Source organism: Gymnoscopelus microlampas (genome assembly GCF_963454915.1).
Source record: "Gymnoscopelus microlampas genome assembly, chromosome: 22".
NCBI classification, from domain to species: Eukaryota; Metazoa; Chordata; class Actinopteri; order Myctophiformes; family Myctophidae; genus Gymnoscopelus; species Gymnoscopelus microlampas.
The window spans coordinates 36612960-36631545 of record NC_139959.1 but is presented as its reverse complement, the minus strand read 5'-3'; the positions used below and the strand labels follow the sequence as shown (position 1 = coordinate 36631545).

Genomic DNA, 18586 nt, shown 5'->3' with positions numbered 1-18586 from the left:
CTGGTATAATAATAAGTAGGTCCAACGTGCGCATCGTGCTCTCGTTCAGAGCCTGATGTCAGTCAGTCATCCCTGGAGAATATTACCTCTATCTACGTGCCAGCTCTCTCCAGGACCGGACGGAAGAAACGGCCCGGCTCTATTTCACATCACTGGAGCGTGACGGCTACCTCGCCGCTTATAGCAACCGATGATGACCCCCCCCCCCCCCGCCCCCCACCGGGCCCCACACAGCTCTCCCACAGTCTGTGAGGCCTCCTCGTCGTCGGTGGACCTGATCACTTTTCACAGCAACGTGCCAGCTAAGGTTCCATGTGGTACCACGGCGCTGTCGGCAACTTCATCAACTCCTCCTGTGTGGAGTGGAGCGGACGCCAAAAAAACGTGCGTCCGTACAAACATCCGAGCGTCGACTGACATGCTGCTGGTATCGGTTATCGGCGAGTATGCCCGTCTATGCCATTCCGATACCATGTAATTTATCACGTGATGATTCATTTACAGTCATATTTTGAATGCTTCAGATAATGTTTCACGACTGTTTTATACACTTACTGTACTATTTACATCATTATTATACTAACTTGTAGCTGCAATTTAACACTTTTTTTAAAAAAGATTTCTTTTTGGCTTTTTGCCTCTATTGATAGATTTTTGAGTGGTGCCAGCCACTCCTACACTTGACCGTGTGTGTGGGTCTGTCCGTCCGTCCGTCCGTTTGAGCACGGCCTCAACAGCTGCAGCTGATTGCGACACAAGGATGCAACCAGTTACACTAATTCAAAGGCACCACTCTCTTCACACTGGGTGTGATTTTTTAAGTGAAGATAGACAGGAAAGAGGGAGAGAGAGAGGGGAGAGACACGCAGCAAAGGTCGTCGCCGGGAACGGGACTCGAACCCGCGCTGTCAGGCTGCTTATGAGCCTAGGTGCCCGGGACCGCAAGGCCAGCGATCCAGGGCCGCACTTTAACAATTATTAATGGAATTTTGATTCATTGCTAGATCAGTGGTTCTTCTCAAACGTTTTAATTTCAAGGACACCCTTAACTCTGAGAGTGTACAAATGGAACCAAATGGACCCGTAAGGGTCCATTTGGTTCCATTTGTACACTCTCAGAGTTACAGACCTGTAAGGCTCTATTTGATACCACACTGTCGGTACATCTCTATTTGATACCACACTGTCGGTACATCTCTATTTGATACCACACTGTCGGTACATCTCTATTTGATACCACACTGTCGGTACATCTCTATTTGGTACCACACTGTCGGTACATCTCTATTTGATACCACACTGTCGGTACATCTCTAATTGGTACCACACTGTCGGTACATCTCTATTTGATACCACACTGTCGGTACATCTCTATTTGGTACCACACTGTCGGTACATCTGTAGTTGATACCACATGTCGGTACATCTCTATTTGATACCACACTGTCGGTACATCTCTATTTGGTACCACACTGTCGGTACATCTCTATTTGATACCACACTGTCGGTACATCTCTATTTGATACCACACTGTCGGCACTTCTCTATTTGGTACCACACTGTCGGTACATCTGTAGTTGATACCACACTGTCGGTACATCTCTATTTGATACCACACTGTCGGTACATCTCTATTTGATACCACACTGTCGGTACATCTCTATTTGATACTACACTGTCGGTACATCTCTATTTGATACCACACTGTCGGTACATCTCTATTTGATACCAACACTGTCGGTACATCTCTATTTGATACCACACTGTCGGTACATCTCTATTTGATACCACACTGTCGGTACATCTCTATTTCGTACTAGATGGTACTGACATACATATTTTTCCAAAAGGAGTGAGAATGAGAAAAGGTGCTCAGGTGCGCCAGCAGCAGGGGAGCATCGTTCCTCACAGTACGAGGTGAGATCCTGTTAACCAGCGAGCCCAGTAGGGTTGAACGCCATCTGCTCTGCCGTTTGCTGTAGAAAGTACTGCAGCTGACATCACGGCTGCCAGATTTTGCGAGAGAAATGAGCAACCAGGTCCATAGGCCACATGAGCAGCACTTTAAAACCTATATTCTTCTGCCTACACATACATCATGTCTTAGTAATGAGCGAATAGGGGAAGGGGATCAACGTCACGTGATGACCTTGTTTGACCCAGCAAAAACTGGGATGTGTGTCTCAAAGAATATGATTATTGGCAGAATCGTGCAAAGTTTAGAATATTTGGTGCTACCGTTGTCATTTTTTCACAAGATCGGTGGTTGTTGCAATGACCTGCACTGCAATACTTCACCATATTTTGCGCTATGATGAGATAAACCCACCAAATGTAAGAATGTGTGCGTTCCGTAATGCTATTGCAATGGTGAGAGCTGTGTTGTTTTATTCGGCCACGCCCCGAAATACCCGTATGTGTGTCTCAAAGAATACATTGGCTATTTAAAATAGCCAATCTACAAGATCTTGGATCGGCTACTTTTAAAGAAAAATCTTGGAAAATTATATTTTTAAAACATTTTAAATACACAGATCTTGTATTGGGGCACAACATATTTTGAGATCTGTGGCCAAGTACTTGAAAAAAGTTTGAGAAGCACTGATTTAAACAACATTTAGGATAGAAGCCCAAATAAGCAACTACACTTTAGAAACAAGCCCAAAAATCTGAAACCGCAACTCCTAGTGTTTACAAGCGACTTGTAAACACTCAAAAAACACACCCAAACACGTCGCTCATAATAAGCAGACTTGGCAACGCTGGCTGACATGGCAGCCTGTGATACAGAGGGAATATGGATTCAAGATGTGTCCCAGCAACAGGATCCACACTAGTGCACCTGACACACTATTATTAGCCCCTGAAGGATCTCTCCATCTCCCCCACCCTATTACTACTGGGTCGTTTATTAACACTTAGAAGTTATACTGTCTTATCACTGTCACTTTTTTTGTGTGAATACATTTTTATTTTGACCAATCTGTATGATATTTCACTTTCAAACATGTTTGGGTCATTTTAACGTCTACTCAGGCTTTTGTGAGCACCCCACCCCACACAGTTTTTAAGTTTCTTGATTCAGTATATAGATATTTGATATTCATTTTAATCAGGCACGCCCCCTTCCTGTACAAATCCATTGTAACTTCAAACTCCGTTTTAACCATGTTAGATTCATTGAAAACACCCGTCCTTCGTTATGGTGACTGATATTGGCCTTCTAATACGTGAGGGGCCGTGTGTTTTTATTTACTTTTTTCATTTATTTGTTATATTTTTTGGGGAAAATTAAAAGAAATAAAAGAAATAAACTAAAAACGGAATTGAAAAAACATATGCAATATATCCTTGGACGACATATGGCGAAAACAAACAACGATATGTACCATATTGCAACGTGTTGTGAGCTTGTAGATTTATCTTTGAAAAATAAAAAAGTTTATTAAATGTTTGCAAAATATTTGCCTATAATGAAATGCCCAATAAAGGGACGCTAGGCTGAACGTAGTTAAACTATTAGCAGACTAAGAAGTTAGTAATTTAAAAAGCTGCTAGGCAGCCAGTTCACTGCAGACCATCTCTTGTAGCAGCTGGCCCCCTGAGTAAACAAACCCTAAAGCCCTCATACAAGTCCCACGCAGAGACTGCAGGCTATTGTTTTGGTTATACGATCCTGCCTTCATGCACTGTGGTGGTTGCATAACAGTTGAATGTACACAACTGAAGTGCCTGGCCTCTTCACGTTTATTGTTTTACAGCTGCACATATATGCACGATATATTACAGGAGCACAGGACAACAGGGAACTTTTATCTCTACTGTAACTTGTGGTACACTAGACTAGAGTACTGTACTCTGTAATTCCAGATATCTCATATTCACTGTGACAGAATTTCAGTGGTGGAAAAAGTACAAAAAAATGTAATTGAGTAAAAGTATCAATACTGCAATATAGAAATACTCTGTTACAAGTAAAAGTCTGGAATAAAAAAATTACTTGAGTAAAAGTACAAAAGCATTGGGATCAAAATGTACTTAAAGTAAGAAAAGTAGAGTACATTTCAAATGTATAAAAATCTTTTGAAAATAGCAGATCTACAAGCTCACAATGCGTCGCATTTTCAAATGGCCGAAATGTATATAGGGCTGAAATGGTTACTGTATGTTTTGTAATAATAATCAAAATCTGCAAAGTAACTAGTAACTATCGTTTTCAAATCATTTTATTGGAGTAAAAGTACAATATTTGCCTCTGAGATGTAGTGGAGTAGAAGTAAAAGTACTGAGAATTGGAAATACTCCAGTAAAGTAAAAGTACCTCAAAACTGTACTTAAGTAAAGTACTTGAGTAAATGTACTTAGTTACTTTACACCACTGGTAATTGCAGATGTCTCACATTAACCGTGACAGAATTTTGCGTGCAAAAACATTTAGCTGAAACACCATCGCCGAGGGAGATTATGTCATCAGTGCACAATGCACGGTTCGGTATAACGTGCCACCTGTGCAGTATAACACGATGGGTGGGGTCGTTATTAACGTACAGTAGGGGAGGGTGGCGCCGTAAAACGTTAATAATACATGAAAAAGGTCAAGTGCATTAGTAGTCAATTACAAGAAAGCCTTTCAAATCACTACATGAAAATGTCAAGTAGTACATTAGTAAAGAAAGGTCATGGTCAAAAAGCTACAAGCCGTAACTTATTTTAATGAATAGGAGTATATGTTCATGCAATATAACTTGCACATCTGCAGTGGTTGGAGGTGTGACTCCCTTACTCTTCCACTGAGAGATTTAGGCCTGTTGACAAGTAGTCCTGTCTAAAGCTCATGAGCGCATTATTATTATACTGCATCTCCTGGAATTTCCTCTTGGACTAGCGGTAGGTGTTTGGTATCCCATGACGTAGACATGGGTTCAAATCCCGGGTGTTACAGTCGCGTAAATTACGTCTCTGCGTCATTGTAGCTCTAATCAATGGGTGTCCTGTCCACAAAACCCTTTAATGTGCCTCTATAGGTGACATCATCATCTTCTGTATTTGCAATGGCAAAATAATAATGAGGCGTCGCTTATAATAAAAACTAGCAAGATTAAAGGCTAAATGAGAATTTGGCCTCTTACCCCGAACAAGAAAAAAAATGACACAGTCATAATTCATAGCAGCTTGCAAGTTTAGCTAATCACAATAATCTCATGTTGGGGGATTTAGGGCAAAAAGTACCGTTTAATGTGCATTATATTATTAATTTGTTGTTATCTGGCTTGAGTGGCTGCTGCTGCTGCAGACAGTGGACTCAATCTATAGCTATTTCCATTATTAGAGGAGAAAATACAACTTTGGGCAATCAAATACAAAATGGAGTTTTTATCCTTTGGTTAGATCCTTTGTTACAGGCACGCCCCCTTTCCACAGCCATGCCCAGCGTTGCCAGATTCTGTGAGAGAAACAAGCAACCAGGTCTAGGAAAACCAGCCCAAAAGAAGCGACTATGGGCCGCATGAGCACTTCAACATGTACGTCAGCTATTTGAAAATAAAATCTTGCGGGGAAATTATAATAAGCAGATATGGCAACCCTGGCCACGCCCCCTTTCCTGGGTAGGGGTATAAATATGAACGGAAGTGCACGCCCCTTTCTCCGCCCCTTTATCGCGGCCCGTTTATAGAGCAGCTTTGCTCAAGCAAGCTGCTAAAAAGGTTACTGGTGGCAAATGTGGCGAGTAATGCTGGAAACTTGATACATCATTGCTTGTCTGACTCTGCACACAGCCAACTGTGGCTGGCTATGCTACATGTGAATTACACCTGCACAGTGACACAGACAGTAGACTGCCGCAGTGTCATAAAAAAATCATTCATAAATCTCATGGCATCCACAGGACCCTCGCAAGGAGCTTAGCCTTCTCACTCGCTCACATAGTAGGCTATCAGTTTAAATGGGGAACCTTTAATTAAGTCACGCAGACGAAATGAGATCTGCCTCTTGGCAGTAAGCAACGCTGCCACTATGCAAATTAGCCGAGATATATATATTCACCGGCACTCCCAAGGATGTGTCCAATTCGTCTGATTTGCTGTAATACTGAATATTGCTGGATTTTCATGAGTCACTACAGCCCTTTGATTCATCATTTTGATTCATGCATAATCTAATTTTCAATGTGGAGTTACAACTTAACTCAGCGATCTGTAATTACATAACTTACAGTGGAAATTGCATGCAGTTATACAAAAAATATATTGTATTTGTTAAAGGGATAGTTCACCCCTAAAATGACTTTTTTTCTAATCGATAACACACCCCATGGAGACTTGAATTCATGGATATTTTTTAGTTTTTGTCGCATTCCTAAGGCAATAGTTTGATGACCGGCGGCGGCTCCGGTAACAGACTCAAAAGTGTCAATTAGCATATTTCCACCGGTCATCAAATTATCTCCATGAATTCAAGGCTTCATGGGGTGTGTGATTGATAGAAAATAAGTCATATTTTGGGTGACCTATCCCTTAAACCATTTAGACCGGGAAAGAATCCTGTGTCATTTTTAGATTTCTTTGGCTATTCAAAACAATTGTAGATTTACAAGCTCATGAGCTTGTAAATCTACAATTTAATTTTTTGAAAAATCGCGGCACTCGGTGCCGCGCTATGAGCTTGTAGATCTTCTATTTTTGAATAGCCAAACAAATCTAAAAATGACACGAGATGCGTCCCCTGACTGAATGGGTTAAGATCCTTATACGTGACCAATGTTTTTAGCTTAAAAAAATGTAAATTAATTTCCTCTCTGCATAGTCTGAGCATTTTATAGCTGTCCTGGCAGCTGTTGAGGGAAGTATTTGCCACAGTGCAGGAATAGCTTTACCCAAACACGTTAAACTTTTTCCCACAATATGCCTGACTGTGGGAAACGCTTCTCTGTGCCGTCATTGAAAGTTTTGTGTGGCAAAAACACGTTTCCTTTTACAGTATCCATGTTGTTCTTTGGTATTTTACTTGTCAATGACTACTTACTTTACTTACAATGACTATGTCAGTCTTGTCGATTTCTCAATCATTGAGTCGACAAAGACAATGCAATCACAGGAGATACGTGATACAAGTCAGCTGTCACGTAATCATGGGAATTGTGTTTGTTACATGCCACAAGGAAATCTTCCTTGTGGGTTTTGGTTAGCTTATATACCCGTACATCCTGCTGGGAGAGAACATTGAAATTGTATGAATGGATGTATTATTGATTGTATTTTTCTGTATGGTTCTGCCGAGATGCGCACAAAATCAGTTTTTTGAAAAAACTTATGTTGCTATAATATCAGTGGTTCTCAAACCTTTTTTTCATGTCAAGGACCCCCGAAATGATATGTATTTGGCCGCGGACCCCCCATCTCAAAGATATTTTGTTCCAGGGACCCCCAGAAGCAACGATTTGAGTTACAAATGCTTGCATAAAAAATGTTTTTGCACAAAGATTTGCACAAACCAAGATCTTTCAAAAATAGCAGATCTACAAGCTCGTAGCGTGGTACTCGGTGCCGCGCTATGAGCTTGTAGATCTGCTATTTTTGATTAGCCAAAGTATAAAATAATGGTTATAGCTAAAAATCTAAAATGACACAGATGCGTTCCCGATCTTAACGGCTCAAAGAAGAATCAACGTTAAGATGCGTTAGCTCAACACTGTGAAAACCAATCCTGTCTAGAATGGTCTCATCTCCTCTGATTGCCCCGGGCCTTTTCACTGAGTGAGTGAGCGAGCGCCAGCAGCCATATAGTAAGCCTTTGAGCCTTAAAAGACAGAGCAGTAGCAAAGCAGTGTGGCTGTGGAGCTCGTGGCCTTGCAATCAAGTTAACACTTGGAATGGAAATGGACAGTCCCCTTGTCCTGATTTCACCCTCCAAGGAAATTTGAGAGGGTGGCCATTCCACATAGGGCAGGTGTCACAACAGTACTGTAAGTGTGCACACACAGCTCACAATGTTAGACCATTACACAGTGCACGTCATTAGAAGGATCTCCTTAACTCTTTCAGACCGGGAACGCATCTGTGTGTCATTTTTAGATTTCTTTGGCTATTCAAAAATAGCAGATCTACAAGCTCATAGCGCGGCACTGAGTGCCGCGCTATGAGCTTGTACAGTAGATCTGCTATTTTTGGAGGAAATCGTGAACATTTCTACAAATGTCTTCTAAATCCTAACAGTTTTTTTGAAAAAATAAATGTTGCTATAATATCTGTGACCTCAAACTTTTTTCATGTCAAGGACCCCCAAAATGATATGTATTTGGTTGCGGACCCCCCCCCATCTCAAAATATGTTCTTCCAGGGACCACCCAGAAGCAAAGATTTGAGTTAAAAATGTATATATTCCAAGATTTGCCAAAAAAATAATCACAATTTTCGAAAATAGCAGATCTACAAGCTCATAGCGCGGCACTCGGTAAAAATGACACACAGATGCGTTCCCGGTCGTAATGGGTTAAGATAGGCCTCTCTTTCTGCTAGCCACCCTGTGACACAGGGCAGAGGCTTACGCACAGTAGAACAGTCACTGGTTTCACTGGTTTCACTGGTTTCACTGCAGTCTATAATTTTAAAGGACTGACATCAGGGCTCAACTATAAGGCACCCATCCATCATTTGGTTCTGATATCGTGGCCAACGGTGGGGTTGTTAGTTGCTACTACTGTGTGTGTGCAACTTATGTTTCATGGTATCATTTTGTACCCCCAGGATACTACGATACTGCACCTGTGGACTGAGGTAATGCTTGGGGCAACAAAAACGAGAACTGGGTGCGTCAGTATAGAGAACAAACTCAAGCAGTCTGCAGTAGAGATACCCGTAACATGTCCCTGGACTAGAAAGAAAGAGAAAAGAAAACAGTCCACATGCTGAGATCAATATTGTCTTCAATTAAAAACATCTGTGATGTCAAAACAGTGTTCATGTGCAATACAAAATTTCAATAAGGGAATTTAAAAAGAAACAAAGTTTTCTGTCCTTGACTATGAATCAGTGCTATTCAAGAAAGAAAGAAATCCATATCCAGGCACTCAGAGTAGGATTTTAAAGTGCAAATCCCAACAGTATTCTGAAAAAATATATGTTTCTATATCAGTGGTTCTCAAACTTTTTCATGTCAAGGACCCCTAAAATTATATTTATTTGGCCGCCGACCCCCATCTCAAAATATATTGTTCCAGGGACCACCCAGAAGCAAAGATTGGAGTTAAAAATGTTCGCTTTAAAACAATATATATTCAAAGATTTGCACACATTTTCATAATTTTTCAAAAATAGCCAAAGTGTAAAATAATGCTTTTTAGCTCAAATCAAAAAGTGACACAGATGCGTTCCAGGTCTTAATGGGTTAAAACACTTGTTGGTGTGTGACATCGGAATAATTTGGCTGTAGACTCCGTGGTGTGTGACAGGTACTTCAGCTATACGGGTAGATGTTTATCATAAACATCAACGTAAGGCTCAAGTCAGCCATATCCTACAATAATAAAAAACGTCACGTGACATGATGATGTACTGCAGGTAATAGGTATTGCGTTATCGTGTGAATTCACTTCACACTTCCACGCAACACCACCAACACCTCAGTCTAGAATATAGAACGTATTCATCACATTCTCTTCACGCTTGTTGCATTTCTGTGTCTCGACACTGACAGTGCAGTGTCTTCATCTTCACCTCTCTCTGCAACTCCACTGATGTAATCACAGCTTGAAGATGGAACTGCAAGCCTGTGTCTGTCAATTGTGAAGAAAAATCAATGGAATGAACACTACAATGCTCTCCGGTTCTCCGTCTATGGGTCTGACTCACTCAACCCATTAAGGCCTGCAGGCCGATTCTACAAATGCCTTCTAAACCTAGTAATTCAACATTTTTCAAACCCTTTCACGGTTTTTCACTAAGTGTCCATCGATTAGTCACCCCATGGAGACTTGTATATCTGCTATTTTTGAATAGCCAACGCTAAAATCTGAAATGACACAGATGCTTTCCCGGTTTTAAATGGGTTAAAGGGACACTTTGCAGATTTTGAGCCCAAATCCCATTGTCCTCTTGTGAGGATATCATATATACAGGGGTGCACATAACTGGTGCGCAGGTGCGCATGCGCACCTAAAATAAAAAATGCGCACCACATAAGGCGACGCGAGGCGCTTTTGCGCACCAACAGCTGGGACAGGAATTTCCAAGCTTTTAATTTTTAGCAAAACTAAAAAATAAAAGCCTGGAGATCGAGGCTAGGAATTTACTTCCTGAAGCCACACTCACACAATCACTCTAAAGCACCCGTCGGCCCCATGTACAGCCATTAGGCACAGGGGTAGAGATATGACTCGCGTCGCCTCGCATCGCCTCGCATTGCCTCGCTGAGTGCACGCAGCCAGCAGCGGCTGTTAGAGGCACTCGTCACCGATGATGAACGCACCGTAATGGTGCAAAATATGCCGTGAACGTCCCAATCTGGCGGATAAAATCAGCGCAGCAGCACAGGGCACGAACCTTGGGGGCTTTATCTAACAGCGTGAGAAAAAAAAAAACGGCGAAAATCGGCGGAATTTAGAAGCAGAGCGTCCTTTTTTTTTCTCCCCCCCCCCGTTGACAAAACTGTCCGGTGGGCACCGTGCTGTAGGAAGCCAAACCAAAATAAGTTATTCTCTTATGTACCTATACACAAGATGTAACAATAAAGTACAACCTTGAACTTGGCTTGAACCTTAAAGTTTTGAGGAAAAAAGTACCTTATGTCTTCTGTATATTCTGAGGACGTGTACACACCCATGATGTCAAAATAATGAGTCATTTCGTTTCGCATCATCGGACGTAGGTCTGAGTGACCTGTTCGGGCCCGGCCGTCTGTGAAACAGCACCAGAGCCAGAGCCAGACACTTCTGCATTTTGCGGGAGAAATACACGGAAGCAATTTTTTTTTCACACTGTCAAAATGAACTCCTCACATCAGAACTATGGGATTCTGCCACGTTTCCCCATTAAGACCTGGAACGCATCTGTGTCACTTTTTGATTTGAGTTAAAAAGCATTATTTCACACTTTGGCTATTCAAAAATAGCAGATCTACAAGCTTGTAGATCTGCTATTTTTGAAAAAACGTGAAAATGTGTGCAAATCTTTGAATTTATATTGTTTTAAAGCGAACATTTTTAACTCAAATCTTTGCTTCTGGGGGTTCCTGGAACAAGATGGAGGTCCGCGACCAAACACATATCATTGTGGGGGTCCTTGACATGAAAAAGTTTGAGCACCACTGATATAGAAACATAAGTTTTTTTCAGAATACTGTTGGGAATTAGAAGACATTTGTAGAATCGGCTTCAGGTCTTAATGGGTTAAGAAGCTACTGTGGGCTCACTTATCAGGGCCTCGCTGCATTATTGAGCCTCTACTCGGCTTCAGCAGGCCAGTGCTAATCTCTGTAGTCTGGACCGTAATAAAGAGCCCAGTCGGACAGGACAGGTCAAGATTTACTTCCTCCCCTGTGGATGTGAATCTCCTAAAGCGCTTAGAAAAGGGATCAGCTAGTTTGGTTAGAAAACTAAAAACATATAATCGGTATCTGATTTCTACCGGATGCACATTGTGCAACCTTGTCCAAAATTGGGAAGATAAAGAACCTTTTTCATTAGTCACTACAGTGACTGTGTCAGTCTTGCAGATTTTGTCTCGATTTCTCAATCATTGAGTTACTTAGACAATGCAATCACAGGAGATACGTGATACAAGTCAGCTGTCATGTAATCATGGGAATTGTGTTTGGTACATGCAGATTTCCTGGTTTTGATTAGCCTAAATTGAGTTCTCTCCCAGCAGGATGTACGGTATGATCGTGCATCCTGCTGGGAGAGAACTCAATTTCGCAGCAACGTTGTTAAGCAAGAATCTCAATGCATATATGAATAAAGTACAGGCAATTAATGACATTTTGTCCAAGGCTATAGGGAAGTTTGCCATGCTCTATTGGACACGATCACCCAGGCATCATATGACCCTGTTCTCTTCTTGAATTCTTCTTTGTTTTTTCAATTCTCCCCAGTTTAGTCCTTGCCAATTCCCCCATGTATATAGTTTGTCCATGCCAACCCATTCTTGTAGTTCCTCCTGACCAACAAGTAAGCCAAAAGATTTAGCCACATCACGGCTCTTCCAATACACATCAGTAGTAGGGTTGTTCGGATAACCATACCAGTATCGGAAAAGCTGCCGATACTGCCCTAAAATGCTGGTATGTTGGTATCGGTGAGTATGCCAGTGTATGCCATTCCCATAACACATCATTTATCACATGATGATGTCATTTACAGTATTCAATTATTTTGTATGCTTCAGTTCTCAAACCTTTTCATTTCAAGGACCCCCATAACTCTGAGAGTGTACAAATGGACCCGTGAGGGTCCATTTGGTTCCATTTGTGCACTCCCAGAGAGAGTTACAGACCTGTAAGGGTCCATTTGGAACCCCATCAAGGAACCCTGAGAGTCCCTGGCCTGGACCCCACTTTGAGAAACACTGTCCTAGATATCATTTTTTGAGTGGTGCCGAAGGCAACCACTCCTATACGTGGCTTTGTCTGAGTGTCCGTATGTCTGTATGTCCGTGTGTCCACCAAGCTAACATTGGTCAAGCATCACGTGACACGTGACAATATGTTGAAAGGGTGTGCTTTGATTGGCTAGCGAGACGCATGACGATATAGAGCCCTATAAATAGGTGTGTCACTTTGAAACATTGTTTACATGTTTCAAAGTGACATCAGTGCCATCAGCCAAGCTAACATTGGACATGTTAGCTTGGCTGATTGAACATGTTAGCCAAGCTAAGCAAGGCACCACTCACTTCACACAGGGTGTGATTTTTAGCGGCGCTAGCCGCTCTATACCTTTAGGTATAGAGCGGATCCTGTTAGCGGCGCTAGCGCTGCTCTATACCTGACTTTGTCCGTGTTCACCGTCAACGTTCTGATTGGTCAGACACGTCAACAAAGTGATTGGTCAAGCTTCACGTGACACGTGGCTATGAACACATTATAAACACATATCGATGACAAAATGTATCAAAGGCGCCGCTACCTTCACACAGGGTGTGATTTTTTGAATTACACACTGTTCCGATCGGTACTCGGTATTGACCGAAACGCAAGTTATGGGGATCGGTATCGGGAAGGAAAAATCTCTAGAAGTCATCAGTCACTTTTCACCAGACACTGAGCGTATGTATACCGCATGAAGAGGAACACGCTCTCTGTCCCATGTTCTGCTCCCAGCTGAACTGGTTCCCCCCACCAACCTGTGGGAGTCGCAATTGGAGCGACAGAGAATGGCCTCCCCTGCCTGGGTTCCCGGGATTCTTTAAAAGGTAGCTCTCCAGGAAACACACGACTCTACAGATTTACTACAGGCTGGCAGTCGAATGAAGTCAGGAGATCAGTTGGTTGGAACTAAGGGGTGAAAAATAAGTTGCTGAATGCACCTGAGAGCCGACACCGACAGACATGCTACTACGGCGCTAAAAATAGCGTATGGCTTGGTGTCTTTTTCAACAACAAGCCCGCTGCTATCCAATGGTCCAAAGGCTTCCCTACAACTTGCGAGTTGCGACCCGACGCGACAGTGTACCCACCGCCCGATCAACAGCAGATTTTCGGCAACAGAAGCTTTCCAACGCTTACCGCCGCTGACGTTGGTGCGGTGGAGAGCTACCTTTAGATGTGTAATACATCGGAGGACAAAAAAATATGATTTTGCTGCAATGAACGTAAAAGGTATCACGCGACAGTACAATGACAATGCCCGATCAATTTCCTCACACGTAGTTTGGGGTTCAGGGGAAGGGAATTGTGAACTCAAAAACCAAGCTTGAGGAATCTTAGAGGCCGATTTTACAAATGCCTTCTAAACCAGTAGCTCTCAAACTTTTTCGTGCCAAGGACCTCCAAAATGTCTTAGTATTTGGCTGCGGACCCCCATCTGAAAATGTGTTGTGCCAGGAACCCACCAGAAGAGAAGATTTATGTTAAAAGAAATGAAAATGATTCAATAATGATGTACAAGCTTTCAGCTTGTACATGCTGCTATTTTTGAGTTGAGAAACCACTGTTCTAAACCAATGTTCTAAATCCTAAGAGTTTTCTGGAAAAACATACGTTGCTATAGGCTATATGTAGCCAAAATCTAAAATGACAGACAGATGCTTTCCCGGTTTTAATGCATAAGAAATGATCATGTCTTCAGTTCAGACTGCAGACCACTTTGCGTGAGCAATCGTTTCCATATTATTGCCTTTCATGCCGGTGTTAACAGAAACAGGAGAGCCTGCTGAGGCTGGAAATGTATTGAACATCTCTCCAATGGCCATAATATAGGTGAGCTCACACTGTGACTGTCTTGCTTTTCCGACCACACCAGCAAGAATCGAGCTCTCAGAAAAAGGGGGGGGGGGGGGGGGGGGGTAGAATCAATGCTGTGTGAGCTGTGCTGAGTCAAGCTGCATGGATAATGTCTGTGGACTGACCAGTGACCACAGGCAAGAGTTACATAATATCAAATATACACTTTTGTTCCCCCTCCCTTCAAACCGCTCTGTAATTTGCCGAAAAAATAAACATGAGTCAATGATACCATGTGCAGACCATGTGATGCTCTTGATTTAAGATAAATACAACAAAATAAACATGTGAGTCAATGATACCATGATTTACAGACCATGTGATGCTCTTGATTTAGGAGGAAATATACAACAAAATGCAGAGCGCTGTCTATGCTGACCTTTCACCCACTGGATGAACTTACTGTAACTCAGCATTCATGCTCACTCCAAGCCTGCAGTTCAACACGAGCATGTGCGTTTTTTTGGGTGCCAGTTCTTCCTTGGCCTAAACTGTGAGTGTGTGTGCAAAGTTTCACGCCAATTGGACACGATTAGCGTTCATGATTTGTGGAATTTGGGGAAAAACTAGCCACTCCCGCAAACTTTGAAAGCCAATAATAGCCAATCAGAATGGAATCTGAAACACCCGACAGATACAACTAGATCACATGACTACAGAGCTAAAGGTGTACCAATGTATTTGAGTTGTGGACAAAATCTGTACGAATAGTAGCAAAACCTGTGTTTTACAAAAGAAATGCAAAATGAATGCAGAAAATCCTGTCAGGCAGAAATGGGCCTGGCCTACATGGGGAGTTGGGTCATGGTCAAAGGAATCCAGGGACTTTTTTTATTGCATGACCTAGGGTTCAAGGGTTATAGCCCAAAACATGAGTCGGGCCTGTTAATAGCACCAACATTGATTTGAAACATTTAGGGAGGGTTCTCCCTTGCGGAGTGGTTAGTGAGCCTGCCTGGGCAGCCACAAATGTTGTCCCCGACTCCCTGAGCAAGACTCTTAACCCCTAATTGCTCCCAGAGTGCCGTAGAATGACGCTCACTGCTCCTAGTAGTAAAAGGATGGGTAACTGCAGAGGACAAATTTCACGTATGTGTGCAAATATACAGTGACGAAAACACCCCAAGAAGTGGGGACTGAATTATTTTGTCTACTGGGAGTGTGCATGCAAAGTTTCACAGTGCCACGAGATTAGCTGCTCACAGATGGATGGACAGACTCACACGACAGAAGCGAAAACATAATCCCTCCTCGCCTTCGGCCCTTCCGGCCTGGCAGGGATGAAAAGAAACATACAATACATACAGTACTATGGCCGATGATGGTCTAATCAATGTGTGGAAAAACACAGGGTTATGGGTGGCCTTCTGTCTGTGTGTGTGTGTGTGTGTGTGTGTGTGTGTGTGTGTGTGTGTGTGTGTGTGTGTGTGTGTGTGTGTGTGTGTGTGTGTGTGTGTCAGACAGGGGCTGAGGGTGCGGGTGAGGTCATGTGGTGGCTGGCTGGCTGGCTGCTGGCTGTGTGTGGAGGCTCGCCTCGCCTCCGTGTGTAAATGAGAGATAACCTTCAACTTACATTCTGTCTTTATTATCGAGCTCTGTGCGTGGAGGAGGCGACAACCGCTTCATAACCACCATATAGACCTATGTTTACTCTCTCAGATTACCATGAATGTTTGCTTTGCATGTTTGATGTGTAACACATAAACACATCAAAAGGCAAAGCAGTGATTCACTTTCGACCACATCATGTTCAAAATGTGATTTATAGCTTTTCCACTGCATGGTGCACAGCACTGACTGAGCAGACACATTCAAGACAAATATTAGAAATGTAAACAGCATTTGCTAAGTTGATGAGCAATATCTAGGTGTATAATATGATATCTGCGGTTGCTGCTGCTGTTGCTACGACACCTACAACACAAATCATAGGCATAATAACGGTTACGTTACGCCCACCACCATGTGAGTAAAATGACAGTGCATGAATTCAAACTAGGCCAGGGGTCTTCAACAGGGGGTCCGGGACCCCTAGGGGGTCCTCAGAGCTACTATAGGGGGTCCACCAATATAGAGTAGGGGGTCCCTGCTTCATCTCTCTCTCAGCTAAGGGGTCCTTGGCCTGAAAACGTTGAAGACCCCTGGACTAGGCTATAATCTACACCACGGTTTCTGTAGTATAGCGATAAGATCACCAGATATGGTTGGTGTACAGTTACTAACACGTATTGGGGTGGGAGGGGGGCCATCCATTCCCTCTCTCTCTCTCTCCTGGCCTGGCTCCAGCCTACCACCACACAGACACCATAATAATAACAACACTAGAATGACAATCATCTGATCCAATGGGCTGCATGCGCTTTATTAATCGTTACAGCATTGTGCCTGTCATCATCCTTGCTTCCCCCTAGGGGCCTGTCATAAAAGGCCAGGGGCTATTTAAACACACATGGGGCGCAGGCACACAGGCAGCAGCGCAGACACAAATCATCCGTGTATACCCAACCGCACACACACACACACACACACACACACACACACACACACACACACACACACGACTACTAACCTGTTCTTTTCTCTTCTGCCAGCGGCCGCACGGGCTCTCCTCCAAGATCTCGCTCTCATCCTCGCTCTCCTCCTCCTTCCCCTCGGACCCTGAGTTCCTCTCCGGGACGGACATAGTCATCGTATTAGTATTAGTATCCTCGTTGTTTTGGTGGTGTTGTTGTCGTATTAGATAGCGTGGCGGTGTGTGTGTGTGTGTGTGTGTGTGTGTGTGTGTGTGTGTGTGTGTGTGTGTGTGTGTGTGTGTGTGTGTGTGTGTGTGTGTGTGTGTGTGTGTGTACGGGGCGCAGACAGAGTAGACTGTCTAGCTCTGCTGCACACTAGGGCGGCGAGGCGAGGGCGCGACGCGACGCCGCTGAATGAAGGGTCCTCCCCAGGCGACCCGACCACCAGTCAGTCCTCCTGTCGTTCTAGCCGTTGCCTTGCCTTCCTTAGAGCTCAAAACATGTTCATGAGTTGATATCTGCTGCTCCAGCCAGACCTAAAAACGGCCCTTCAGACACTGTCTGTCTGTCTGTCTGTCTGCTGTCTCTCTCTGCACGAGCGGCGAGGCGCGGCGCGCAGGGTGAACAGGGTCCTCCAGAGAGAGACGACACACTAGTCAGTCCGTTCAGCCTTAAAAAAAAGCCGTTGGCGCTCAAAACATCTTTGCAGAGAAAATTGAGTTGATATATATCTGCTCCTCCAGACCCTTTGAATTGCCTTTTTGCACAGGCAAAGTGAGGGGAAAATCACGCCCTCCCCTGCAAAGGGAAAAACTAATTCACCAGACCTCAAATAATCCTAAATCCAGCGCGGTTTACATCGCAAATGTCGTGAGAAGCGGCAGCAGAGAGAGAGAGGGGAAATGAGTCCAGACCTCAGGCGACCTAAACACTGCTGCGTGCAGAAATAGATTGCGAAATGTTTTTGTTGTTATGGTGCTGCTATGGTCCCATTCACACAGAACACAGAGCGAAAAGGGTTCTGTGAAATAAACGCCCGCTTCGTGAGTCAGTAAACCCAGCCGTCCGTCCTCTTCCTTCCTCATGCAGCCTCTCATTGATGGAAGTGGTTTTATTTTAGCTCATCTGCCATTCTGTGTGTCTGTCTGTCGCTCTGACTGACTGCTACCTCCCTCAATAACAGTGGGTTCCTGCCTGCCAGGCTTCAGTGTGCGCAGACAGATAGATACCGTAAACCGTCTAACATCCGCGCAGCATCTGATCTGCGTCGCATGCAACGGATGCAAGCAGCAAGCCAAGCATACATAGATAGGGGCCCGTTATCTCTCTCTCTCTCTCTCTCTCTCTCTCTCTCTCTCTCTCTCTCTCTCTCTCTCTCTCTCTCTCTCTCTCTCTCTCTCTCTCTTAGTTACTAGTTACTTTTCAGATATAAATGATGATATTATAAAACATATATTAACCACTTTAGCCCTATGTTATACATAGGCTATTTGAAAATAGCAGATCTACAAGCTCACAACAACACGTCATATCGCGAGGCGTTGTGAGCTTGTAGATCTGCTATTTTCAAACATTTTAGTACTTTTACCTTTGGTACTTTAAGTATATTTTGATGCCAATACTTTTGTGCTTTTACG

At 43.4% G+C, this 18586-nt stretch overlaps 1 protein-coding gene across 2 annotated transcripts in view; it reads right to left on the bottom strand.

Moving 5' to 3' along the window:
* LOC311038783 (nuclear receptor-binding protein 2-like) overlaps positions 1-18125 on the bottom strand; it is an 86264-nt gene extending 68139 nt beyond the window's left edge. For both annotated transcript variants that reach the window (XM_084048381.1, XM_084048382.1), the window contains exon 1: positions 17006-18125. In XM_084048381.1, coding sequence (XP_083904507.1) covers positions 17006-17125 — 120 coding nt within the window. In that variant the 5' untranslated portion in view covers positions 17126-18125. The remainder of the gene's footprint in view (positions 1-17005) is intronic.
* Positions 18126-18586: the final 461 nt, after the last annotated feature.